Source organism: Trachemys scripta, chromosome 17 (genome assembly GCF_013100865.1).
Source record: "Trachemys scripta elegans isolate TJP31775 chromosome 17, CAS_Tse_1.0, whole genome shotgun sequence".
NCBI lineage: Eukaryota > Metazoa > Chordata > Testudines > Emydidae > Trachemys > Trachemys scripta.
This window is the reverse complement of record NC_048314.1, coordinates 6561943-6575104: the sequence shown is the minus strand read 5'-3', so window position 1 is coordinate 6575104 and position 13162 is coordinate 6561943. Positions and strand designations below refer to the sequence as shown.

Sequence of the window (13162 nt, the reverse complement as noted above, 5' to 3'; positions counted from 1 at the left end):
CCTCTATGGCTCCCCTTTTATCGGAGGATCTCAGAGCACCTGGCGACCACTGACAAACTAGGCTCCTCCAAGGGGAATCTGAGAAAGAGGCAACAAGTCGCCCACGGTCACTCAGTGACACGGGCGCTGACTCTGTGGGTGCTCTGGGGCTGGAGTACCCATGGCAAAAAACCAGCAGGTGCTCAGCACCCACCAGCCCAGCTGTTCGGCGTGGGGGAGGGTGGAGAGCAGCAGGCGGGGCCTCGCGGGAGGGGTTCGAACAGGCTGGGAAGAGGTGGGGCGAGACCCCAGGGAGGGGCAGATTGGGCAGGGCAAGGGAGGGGGCGGAGCACTCCTGGGGAAAAAAGAAAACTCAGGGCCTGAGTTGGGGCCAGTTGGAGAGACAGTCTGGGGTACAGTCAGGGACAGAACTCCTGGCCTCCAGTTCCATGCTTCAGGCACAAGACCGTCTTCCCCCTCATCATAAACCAAAGCGACCCCCTCAGAGCTTCTATGAAGGGGGAAAATGGGGTCAATGTGGGGGGAGGTTCCTCTCCTCCCCAACTTCAAGCAATCTCACAGGGTGAGGTCGGAGGAAGAAAGTCTGGCAAGTAAGATGGCGGAGCAGAGTCCTGCCAAGAAAGACGCTAGGAGGAGGAGTTCTCCGCATGGACACATTTATCCCACACCCTGCATGCGGAGAGCTGCTCCACGTCCCAGGGCAGCTCCTCTCATGTTATGTCAGGCCACCCCTGTTGCTTTACCTTGTACACCTTGGAGAAGAAGCCGCTGCCTATCAGCTCAGCATTGAAGTTTTCCCAGAACTCCAGCTTCCTGACGGCCGTCCGGAGTTTCTGCCAGCGGTCAACATGGTAGTAGGTGTCGGAGGACTCTCCGTAGTACTGCATCGGGCTGGAGGGCTCCGGGGAGATCAGTCCCGTGTCGCACATCATGGGGACGGCTGCTAAAACAAATCACATTGCACCATGGAAGCTGGAGCGAGACAAATTCAGACTGCAAATAAAGTGTCAATTTCTAACAGTGAGAGTAATGAACCACCGGAACAATTTACCAAGGGGCCTGGTGGATTCTTTAATCGCTGACAATTTTTAAATCAAGATTGGATGGTTTTCTAAAAGATCTGCCCTGGGCATGATGTTAGGGATGTTCTGTGGCCTGCGTTATGCAGGTGGCCAGACTAAGATGGTCACAATGGTCCCTCCTGGCCTTGAGCTAAGGGGACAACAGCTGTGGCTAGTACAGGTAAGACAAGAAGCTGCGATGGATTCAAGCATCACATCCTTTTAGGCTCTCTCCTGAAATGGCTTTTCTCCTCTCCAGTCTTTGCACTTGAGGTGGGAGGGGACTTCCTGTTGTTGTTATTAAAGCCTCATCAGTTCCTGGCGCTGGCTTTTCCTGGAGGAAAGCTAATTGCTCCGGCACTTGGACGGCAGGTGGCAGGAAGGTTGCCGCTGGGAGCAGCCTGGGGAGAGCTCAGCAAGTCGGCATCGTGCCGACACACAAAGTGCAAAGCCTGAAGTCTCCCCACACTGGGACTCCATGACCATTCCCCACCCAGCCTGGGAAATTACAAGGCTCTTCCCTCTCCTGCAATATACAGATCCAAGCAGCAGGCAGGAGCCGAGCCGGCTCAGGCGAGGGGGAAGGGGAACAGCCTGCCTGATGGAATAGTAACCATCTGCTCTACTGTAGCACCTTGGAGCTGGGCATCTCCAAGCACTCTCCAAAAGATGATTAGTGCCTGGGAGCGGGGAGTGCCCCGGACAGAAGGGTCTGTACAACCAAAACCTCCAGGCGATGCAGGAGGGGTAAGCCCAGTTGACTAACTGCCGGTGGATCAGGCTCATGTGTCCTGCCCTGCATGAACCACACTCTCCAGGACTGTCCAGCTCTGTGCAAAGCACGACAGCCTCGGGGAAATGGCCCCGGAGCAATGAACTGACTGACCCAGAATCACACAGTAAGTCAGCGGTAGAGCTGGGTACGTAACCCAGGAGTTCCGACTCCCAAACTGCTGCTCTAGCCAGCCGGCCACCCAAAAACCCTCGCACCCGGTGGGCTTTCAATGCCTTCTCGGTGCTACTGTGACCTTTGGGGTCACGAGTTGCTATGCAAACAATCCAGCAGGGGATTCCCCTTTTCCCCTCCCGGCCTAGTCAGCTCTTTGGGTGCACCGGGCACAATAGCTTAAGGGACAACCGACCTCCCGGGAGGTGGCTCTTTTACGGGAAAAGGCTTCCCTTTCAGAGCCTCTCCGCTCAGCTTTTTCCCACATACCATCTCCCCCCTGGGCTGACTTAGTTCATCAATCACCCCTTTGTATGCAGGAGGATTCCAGCCGCATCCTCAGGGGGCTGGAAAAGGCCCTCCGCATTATTCTGCAGACTGAGGCGGATTTTTTTCCCTTTGATATAAATGGGGCCGTTTGTCCTCGGATTACTGCCGACATGTAGGGTGGAGGGAAATGGCCTTTTAAAATGCCAAGATTGATTTGAAGGCCTCCTAGGAACCTGGGAGTGCTTGGAGCAGTGTCTGTAGGAAGATCGAGCGATGGAGCAAAGCCCGAGGCCGGGGGGTAGGGGGAGAACACATCATTGCATCCCAATAAAAGTTTGTAGCAAACAAAGTTGTGCTATTGTGTGAGTAGATTCAAGGGCTCTGCGCCTTCCACTGTACCCTTGGTGCTCCCAGCACGTACAATTCATTCCATCTGGAATTCATTTCTGTCCCAGGAGCAACAGGGCCAGACACATGAGCAGGAAAACAAGTTGATTTGGGGCCAGATTCTCAGTGGGCGTAATTCACCACCATGCCAGTGAGCTCCAGGGAGTCATGCCGATTTGCACCAGCTGAGGATCTCGCCCCCTTTAGGAACTTAAAATAATAACAGGTTTCAGAGTAGAAGCCGTGTTAGTCTGTATCCGCAAAAAGAACAGGAGTACTTGTGGCACCTTAGAGACTAAGGAATTTATTAGAGCATAAGCTTTCGTGGACTACAGCCCACTTCTTCGGATGCATATAGAACGGAACATATATTGAGGAGATATATATACACACATCCAGAGAGCCTGAACAGGTGGGAGTTGTCTTACCTTTGTTGATTGTGTCTAGTTTGCATATCAATTCTAGCTCAGCAGTCTCTCGTTGGAGTCTGTTTTTGAAGTTTTTCTGTTGTAATATAGCCACCCGCAGGTCTGTCACTGAATGACCAGACAGGTTAAAGTGTTCTCCCACTGGTTTTTGAGTATTATGTTTCCTGATGTCAGATTTGTGTCCATTAATTCTTTTGCGTAGAGACTGTCCGGTTTGGCCAATGTACAATGATATGCAAACTAGACACAATCAACAAAGGATTGAATAAGGACTGGGAATGGCTGAGCCATTACAAACATTGAATCTATCTCCCCTTGTAAGTATTCTCACACTTCTTATCAACCTGTCTGTACTGGGCTAGCTTGATTATCACTTCAAAAGTTTTTTTTCTCTTACTTAATTTGCCTCTCAGAGTTGGTAAGACAACTCCCGCCTGTTTATGCTCTCTGTATGTGTGTATATATATCTCCTCAATATATGTTCCATTCTATATGCATCCGAAGAAGTGGGCTGTAGTCCACGAAAGCTTATGCTCTAATAAATTTGTTAGTCTCTAAGGTGCCACAAGTACTCCTGTTCTTTTAAAATAATAAGTTAGAAGACGTCGTTGTCGTGTCACACTTGCTCCACCAGTTGGGTCCCTTCTGACCTTGACACCATCACTGGCAGTTGGAGCTGAGCTGGGCATGACAGAGGCATGAGAAAAAAGGAATGGGACAGACACAGTAGATGGCCACTCTTTACTCTCTCATACTAGAAGAACAAGGTGACATTCAGGGAAACAGAAAGGCAGAGCATTTAAAGCTGATAGAAGGAAATTCTGTTTTTAACACGGTGCGTTATTCACACATGGCACTCATTGCCACAAGAGATCACTGGAGCCAAGACCTTAGCAGGATTACAAAATGGATAGGGGACACCCACAGTTACATTAGTGGGGTCACACCATTTTTTTTTTTTTTTTTTTTTTAAAGAAGGACTACAAAAACACTCATGCTTCAGGGCATAAAGCAGCCACTAAGTGACAGAGGTTAGGAATAGTATCAGGGGGTAGCCGTGTTAGTCTGTATCTACAGAAACAACAAGGAGTCTGGTGGCACGTTAAAGACTAACAGATTTATTTGGGCATAAGCTTTCGTGGGTAAAAACCTCACTTCTTTGGATGCATAGAGTGAAAGTTACAGATGCAGGCATTATATACTGACACATGGAGAGCAGGGAGTTACTTCGCAAGTGGAGAACCAGTGTTGACAGGGCCAATTCAATCAGGGTGGATGTAGTCCACTCCCAATAATAGATGAGGAGGTGTCAATTCCAGGAGAGGAAAAGCTGCTTCTGTAATGAGCCAGCCACTCCCAGTCCCTATTCAAGCCCAGATTAATGGTGTTAAATTTGCAAATTAATTTTAGTTCTGCTGTTTCTCTTTGAAGCAACTTCCCCAGGGAAATTCCACATTTGTCCACCACACCAACCCTTCTCATCAAGGACCATGCAAAGAATTTTTTAAAATGGTGGCACTACCTTGCCATTTGCTGACCCTCACTCTGCTTGTCTATTCTATCCCTATTCCCTCCCCTTTGCATGACCAAGTCTACTGAGATTGTAAACTCCTAGTCTCCCATTTATGTGTCAGTGCATCACGCAGCACAATGGGTTCTTGATCATGGCGGGTCTGTAGGCACTACCACAACACAAACAACCATACGGTAGACCAGCAACTGGTATTCAATCTCTTTCTTCCCCATATTCTTTCTGAACATCCCATGACACGGTTAGCCCTCTCTGACACTGTGATGCATTTTCAACCATAATAAGCAGAATGCTCCTAATCCGAGACACTTGACTGAAAGGCTTTTCCTGTAACGGGCCAGCTTCTGAAACAAGGGCCTGGCACTGCATCTGCTCCTGGGGTGTGGCTGAGATGAACAATACCCTTTGCTCTGAACGGTCAACTTCTGTTTTACAGCAGCAATGCATGTAATATGTAAATGTCTGAGATGCTCCGAGATCACCGCAAATGTCTTCTCCGGAAGTGCCCGGGCCTGTCAGGCACTCAGACTTCCCACAGAAAACCTCTTGCTACCCAAACAGGGGTCACGTATATTCCTCTTGCACCCAAATGCATATGCACAATAATTCCCAGCAATTATATCAAACATTGCAAGTGACTTAACAAAACGAGGCCCACGTTGGCAGAACCCTCCCTGCCAGGCAGAGAACAACAGCCTTGTCTGCAAAGCTGGATATTTTGTATTTGTTACAGCATGTTAAAATATGTTCCCCCCCACCCCATACATTTCTCAGCAAACCCCCTCACAGCCAAGCACTACCCCCTCCTCCCCCAGACATATCCCAGAATGCAACATTCAGACCCCTTCCTCCTACTTCCAAAGTGTTCCCGTTTTCAGTGTTCACTCTCTGTGGGCTTGTCTATGTGGGGAGGCGATTGCAAAACAGGCGAGGGTGTGACTTTAAAGCACAATAACTATTCCACACTAATTCCCCATGTGGACACTCTTATTCTGCACTAGAGAGTGTCTTTGGGTGGCTTAGCTTAATCTACTTCCCACAGGAAGGTAGCAATTGAGACTGCGATTCCCGGCTACTTCCCCATGTAGACAAGCCCTACGAATCTGGAGTTTCTAACAGCTCCCACTACGGGGAGCTTTCCAGAGGAAGTACAAGCTCTGTGGCGGCCCAGCCAAGAGCCAGGCCAGCAGCTCCCACACAGTCTTGTGAAAGAAAAACTCTCATGTTTATTAGCAGTTCTGACAGGAAATCTTACCGCCAAAGGTGTCAGTAAAGAAAGGGAAGTAGGGTAGTAAACCAGAGGGAAAAGATCACCCCAGCACGGATGTCAAGGGAGAGAGACTCCAAATGCCTTTTCACATAGCTTAAGCTCTTACAGAAGGCTGTGAGAAGAGTTGGGGAAGCAGTTTCCTGGTCAAAAGAGAGACGACAGGAACGGGGAGCTCACCTCTGGAGTGAGAGCGGAGGTGCTCAGGAAGCCCCTTTGTGTAATACGGACCTGTGCAGCCATCACCCACCCAGCCCCTGAAACAGCCACAATCCAGACACTCGTCAGCTCTGGGAATCAAAACCAGGCCTGACAATGTCATATCCATCTACAAAAAACTAGATGGATATGACAAGCCACACCTTGCTCCCTGCTTTTTGCTCTCTCTGTTATTGCCACCTATTCAATTACTTCCGTTTCCCAAGAGGTACCAGCTGTGGTTTATTCCCTAAATGTAGTAACCAGGTTTTCACGTCTCCAGAGCAATCATCTCTCACCTGCATCCCTCCGTCTCCTCTCCACTGGTTCATCCTGCTCTTCACAGTGCATATGCTCTTGGCCTCAAGGGAGAATCAAGCACCACTGATCTGTGACCCTCCTCTTCTGACACTAGAAGTGAACATCCTTAGCACATTAAAAAACTCAAAGCTGTCAAAGCTATCAGCAGATTGGAATGGGAAAAGCTGCTGCCCACCCCCCATATCACTGCTACCAGGATTTTCACTGCATTCGGACAGGACTTAACTAGTTGTGAGCTTCTTCACAGCCAAGGCTCTTTTGCCACTCACGGGGAGGTGGATTAATAGGATATTTGAGTAGTTATGAAAAAGAGGCCATAGGTGGGGGGGAATGGATGGCTCAGGGATTTGCTCATGGGCTATAAAGCCTCCAGTTGATGGTTCAAGCCTAGCTCAGGTCAGTAGTGAGCAAAGATCATCACCATCTGAATCCTATTTACAGACAGGAGCTGTTGGTGCCAGTGCATTTCCTAGTGATCACGTGTCCCCATTGCAAAATCCACCAAAGTGATTAGTACTAGCTGACATGCCGAGGGACCATGGCAGGGCAGCATGTGCTGGTTCTGCAGTTAGAGAGAGAACTTCAGGGTGGCACCTTTCCTGCCAGACATAGAACTCTTCCATCACTACTTCTGGGGGCTAAAAGTCATGTTTGTAAACAGGACGCTTTCTAAGTCTGTTGTCCTTACACCTCCCTCTTGGGAGATGGACCACATGGTCTTTCCCATCTCTTACTACTTTGATTTAGTTCTTCCCCATCCCTATCATTTCAGACCTGATTCTCCGCTCTCTGACAGCAGGGTGGACCCACTGAGTTCACTGGCACTACTTCTTTTACGTCAGCGCCAGGGAGAGGAGAGACACCTCCCTCGGGCTGCTGGGGGGGGTGGGAGTAGGACAGCCTATCTGCTTCTCCCTTTACCACAATCCCGACGCCTGTCTGGAGGCAGCGCTTACTGATGACCCGGGCGGCATTTGGGGATCCTAGGAGCAGTGCTCTGGCAGGAGAGGGGGAGGCAAGTACAGTCAGTGCAGCCAACACTCCTCCTCATTGCTCTACACAGCCTCCCGGGGGGGGGGGGGGGCGCCCGACTCCAGCAGGTCATGCCTCAGCCTAACCCAGTCACCATCTGCGTCTCCAGCTTCACTCTGCATCCCCTCCAGGCCTCTCCTAAAGAGCCCCAGGAGAGGAAGGTTTTAATTGCATGTGCCAGCCGCATGGTGTAAACACTTCCTTCTCCTCACCTAGCCACCTTCCTAGATGGATGGAGCGCGGGATCCCGCCTTTCACACAGTGCCCCATCTGCAGGGAACAGATTCCATCAGTCCTGGCCCTATTTAATTAAACCCAGCCCAGCTGCGTGGCCACAGCTCTTAGCACGTGTGGTTGTTTTCGTAACCTATAATCAGCCGTCCAACCCTGGCAATGGAAGCAGAAATCCGGGGCGAGGCCAGAAGCCACAGACCCATTAGCCTTTGGAAACCAATTGTGTGTTTCTAGGCATTTCGCATTTGCAACAGTGCCAAGTTGAAGCAGTATATAGCAGCAAGGAAAACAAGAGAGTACTCATGTATGAACAGGGTTTGATCGATGGATTCACTCTGATATTCATCTGATCTCCCTTCCTCATCTCTCCTGCCTCTTCTTTTCCCTCCTCTCATAGAGTCACAGATTTTAAAGTGGGAAGAGACCACTATGATCATCTAGTCCAGGGGTGCTCAACCTTTTTCTTTCTGAGGCCCCCACAACATGCTATAAAAACCAGCTCTAGGTTTTTTGCCGCCCCAAGCAACCTCCTCCAAGAGCACAACTGCCGAAGCAAAAAAAAAAAAAACCTCCCAGAATACCGCCCCGGGAATTGTGCTGCCCCAAGCACGTGCTTGGTTTGCTGGTGCCTAGAGACGGTCCTGCCCATGGCCCCCCTGTGCTACAATAGCTGGTTTTCTGCATATAAAAGCCAGGGCCGGCGTTAGGGGGTAACCAGCAGGGCAATTGCCTGGGGCCCCAGGGGCCCCCACGAAACTACATTGCTCAGACTTCGGCTTCAGTCCCGGGGGACGGGACTCTAGGCCTGGGCTTCAAATCCGTGCAGCAGGGTTTCAGCTTTCTGCCCTCATCCCCAGTAAGTGTAATGCTGGCCCTGCTTGGGGGCCCCCCTGAAACCTGCTCCTGGCCCCCCAGGAGGCCTCGGACTCCTGGTTGAGAGATACTGATCTAGTCTGACCTCCTGCAGAATACAGGCTACAGATCTCACCCAAGGCCAGTAGCAGAGTTGGGATTAGAAGCAGAACCCTGGATTCCTAATCCCAGTTCCATGCTCTAATCGCTAACCAGACTGCCTGTCTCCAAACCCCTGCAATCCTATGCCTCTCTTCTTCCCTGTCTCAATCTACTGCTGCCCTATGAACAATATATTCTCCAGTGGCTAATTGTGACGTAAGTAGTAAATCACTCCAACCTTCCACCACTTTTCTACTCCTCCACTTCCTCCCTTGAGATCAAGAGTTAATTTGCATACTGCAATCCTATTGGTTAAAATGATTAGTCAGTTGGGGGGGGGGAAGGAGACAGAAAAATAGACTGACAGATGTTGGGACAAAGGTGTTGCTGAGTTCCACCTGTGTAAATGCAGAGGATGCTCAGATACCATGGTGATGAGTGTGGTATGGATGGATACAGAGGCTTCAGCAGTTACTCTTGAATTACACTCCATTTGTAAAGGGGAGCAGATTTTGGCCCATGCTGGCTTTTGGATACAAAGATGCCAGTGAGCCTTGTAAAATCATAATAGAAATTTACCAGACCAGGCACAAATTGTACTTGCCCACCCATACTATATTGCTGACTATTAAAAATACATATCTTATTTTGCTCTCCTGTCAAAATATGTATATATCAGCCCCAAACAGGTAAGCAAAAGGCTCTAAAAAAGGATACAGGTATACCAGAACTCCATGTACTGTGCAGTAAAAATAACACTCTCCCTTGGATAAAGTTATACTTCATGAAACCAGGCTTTTAACCAAGTGTGAGAAAATCCCCAAACAATCCCTACAGCACTTGAACCAATAGGATTACAGTATGCAAATGTACGCATGATGATTGGCTGAGTTTCCACAGATCTTGCAATTACACCAGTGGACAATTTGCTTTTCTTAAACGTTAGTGTGATTTCAAGACGTTTTTATTCTAAGCCTGTATTTTTTCCAAGCTAACTTTGTTATGCAGGATCGATTTCTTCAGTCACTTTAAAAAAAAAAAAAAAAAAAAAGTTCCCAACCTCTAACAACCAACATCAGGCCTTATGCACACAGAAAGATAAATTAAAATCAGGTTATGCTAGAGCACACAGAGCTATTTTGCATCTGATTTTAATACAAATATATTTTTCATTGTTAAAGTGAAGCAAATAGCCTTCAAATGTATAAAACACAAACAGGAAAAATGTTAAATAAGGCTGAAACACCTGAACAACCCACTCTGCTCATGTGTTTACCACCGTGTCCTAAACAGACATAACTCTGAGCCATAGGGCTGGTCTACATTGGGGGGGGGGAAATCGATCTAAGATACGCAACTTCAGCTACACGAACAGGATAGCTGAAGTCGAAGTATCTTAGATCGAATTACCTGGGGTCCACACGGCGCGGGATCGACGGCTGCGGCTCCCCCGTTGACTGCGCTACCGCCGCTCGCTCTGGTGGAGTTCCGGAGTCGACGGTGAGCACATTCGGGGATCGATATATCGCGTCTTAACAAGACGCGATATATCGATCCCGGATAAATCGATTGCTACCCGCCGATACGGCGGGTAGTGAAGACGTACCCATAGAGCCAGGGGTGAAATCTTGGCTCCCGTGAAGTCAATTGCAAAACTGTTGACTTCAATGGAGCCCAGATTTCACCTTGGATTGTGATCCAGATCCAAACTCTTCCAATGTCTGCGAAGGTTAAGATCTAAGGGTTCTGATTTAGGACCATCTTTAGTCACAATCAGAAAAGAGCCCGAAGAATGATTTGAGGTCTGGAAAATTTGCCTTACGACGAGAGACTTAAGATGCTCAATTTATTTACCTTATCGAAGGAAGGTTACAAGATAATCTGCTCACAGGGAGTACGTTTCTTACAGTACAGGTCCTTCAATCTAACAGATAAAGGTATAACAAAGAACCAAAGGCTGGAAATTGAAACTAGATAAATTTAAATAAAATCAGCTGAACATTTTTAACAGTCAGGGTAAAAACTTGGGGTAATTTTTAAATCAGGGTAATTAACCACTAGATCACTTTCCCAGGGAATATGGTGCATTCGCCATCATTTGAAGTCAAGAGGAGATGCCTTTCTGAGAGAGAGGCTCTAGCTCAACCAGAGGTTATCGGCTTCATACAGGAATCACTGGGTGAAATTCCATGGCCTGTGCTCAGCAGAAATTCAGACAAGAACCTAAATAACGGTCCCTTCTGGTGTTAAAGGGTAAAATTTCCCAGCGTCTCAATGACTTGGCATTGTAAGTTCCATTTTCAAAAGTGATTAAGACACTTAGGGCCACATTATAGTGGTGCGGCAGAGCCACTACAGCGAGGGTTGTGTCATGACTTCTGTTTAAAGGTTGACCTTTCTAAGCCCTCTAAAATCGACACGCTCAGTCAGATTCCTCTGACAGTTGCCGTGCCTCGGGAGGGTGCAGGATAGGGTTGGGGACATAAATTGGGGACATTTCTGCTAGGGGTTCTGGAGAGATACGCCCCCCCCCAAAAAAAAAACATTTCTAGTGGAGTTTTATTTGCGTGTGTGTGTGTGTGTGTGTGTGCGCGCGCGTGCAGAGCTAGAGATCAAACTATTGATGTGATACGGCTCAAAATAGACTCGATCTGTCGAGTTTTACCCAAGGTAGTGCATGGCATGGACAGTTTTTAGTGTGCACAAGCCAACCCAGAAAATCAGCTGGAAAGTTTCCATTGTACATGCTTTAAAGTTAGACTCACGAGGGCACAGGTTAAGGTTAGTGATCCAAATTTGGGGTGATTTGATCAAGGGGTTCCCAAGTTACAGCTCCCCCCCCCCAGTTTCCTTCTGCTGCTTTGTACTTTTATGCGGAGAGGGGCTAGTGACTGGTTGAATCACAGGCCTTATTGAGAATGATGGGTGTAAACTCACCCTTCAATTAACATAACTAAGGATGAGTTAATCACAAGCCCCCACTTAAGACAAAAGAAGTTTTGGAATGTGTGCCTGGATGTTGCTACAATTTGTGGGTCATGGGTGGCAACTATATTTTGGGGAAATGTAATAAAAGTATTTTTGGGGGAAAACAGACATGTGAATGCTTGCTGGGAAGGTGTGGCACTCTGCACCTCAAAGTAGCACCCTGGAACCCCCATATTCACCATGGTGATATGATTATGATATGTTTTGTACAAAGTATACTTCGTGAGATATCATGTTAAAGTCTTGATCTGTTGAATATTACTATCATGTTGTACTCTATGTGAAGTTATGAAGTATTATATTTGTTACTGTTTATGTACTTATGTCATCCTTGAGGAAGACAAAGTATGGGCACAGAAGTCCCTTCAATGGCCCGGGTGCAGTCTGGAAACCCCATTCTCTTGCTGGAGGATTCTCTGCACCTTGAAGTCTTTAAACCACAAGCTGAGGACTTCAATAGCTCAGACATAGGTAAGGGGGGGTTTGTTACAGGAGTGAGTGGGTGAGATTCTGTGGCCTGCGTTGTGCAGGAGGTCAGATTAGAAGATCATAATGGTCCCTTCTACCTTAAAGTCTATGAGTCTATGAGCAGTCATGAGATCCTCCTCAACAATATGTTTCGGGTGCCCAGGGCAACCGACAGAGGTAAATCACTGTGAGGCAGGAGGCAGAAATGGGGAAGACCCGGCTGGTGGCTTCTACCCAGTGCCGGGCTCAGCTGCTAGTCCTGGCTGGGATGGGGAGGACGGGACTTCCTTTTCCCCTGCATGGCATCTGAGGCCAGGTCAGACCCACCCCCAGATTTCTCCCCCGGCTGCAGGAAGCTCTGCAAACTCCCCCTTCCCTCTCCGCACCCTCGCTCCTCAGCTGCAGGGGGAAGGATCCCGGTACAGGGAGCTGATCCCCCATCCACCCAGCCCCCATGCATCCAGACCTCCTCATACCCAGACCCGCTCGCCAAGCCTCACCGCCTCGCACTCAGAACCCCCACTCCCCCTGCACCTGGACCACCCTGATGAGCCACCCGTACCCAGATCCCCATCCCACCAAGCCCCAATCAGTTGCACCTGTATCCCCACCCCACTGAGCCCCACTCCCCAGCATCAGGACCCCATATTGAGTCCACCACACCCAGATCCCCCTGCCAAGCTCCATCCCCCCAAACACAGACACCCCCTCCCCCCCCCGCTGAGCCCGAAACACCTTCACCTGGACCCCTCTGCTGAGTCTCATTACAATTGCACCCAGAACCCCCCAACAAGCCGCTTCCACACTCCTTGTCACACAATTACTTGTCTATCTTCACTCTCCCTGTCCTGTACTCTTTGTTCCCCTCACAGGAGCTTTTGGAACTATTAGACTCTCTCTGTACAAGGCTTTTAATTGATGCCATAAGGCAGTTATTTCACTAGTATCTATAAAACTGTTTTGCTCCTATATTAAATATGCTACACAAATGAAGAAGCAAAGCCAAGTGGGTGTTAACAAGGAGCAAGAGGCTAAAAGGGTGGGAATTATCAAAGATTGGAGATAGCAAGAATATCT

General features: G+C 48.7%; 1 protein-coding gene across 5 annotated transcripts in view; it reads right to left on the bottom strand.

Annotated features, from left to right (window-relative positions):
- The window catches only part of LOC117889407 (dual specificity testis-specific protein kinase 1-like), a 62560-nt gene that overhangs the window by 29430 nt on the left and 19968 nt on the right, over positions 1-13162 (bottom strand). For 3 of the 5 annotated variants that reach the window (XR_004648470.1, XM_034793568.1, XM_034793567.1), the window contains exon 2: positions 744-943. Coding sequence is in view for 4 of the 5 variants with exons in the window: in XM_034793568.1 (XP_034649459.1) it covers positions 744-932 (189 nt within the window). In the remaining variant the exon portion in view is untranslated. Of the gene's footprint in view, positions 1-743; positions 944-1051; positions 1143-13162 lie in introns of those variants that run through there. The other 2 variants (XM_034793565.1, XM_034793566.1) reach the window with 2 other exon arrangements.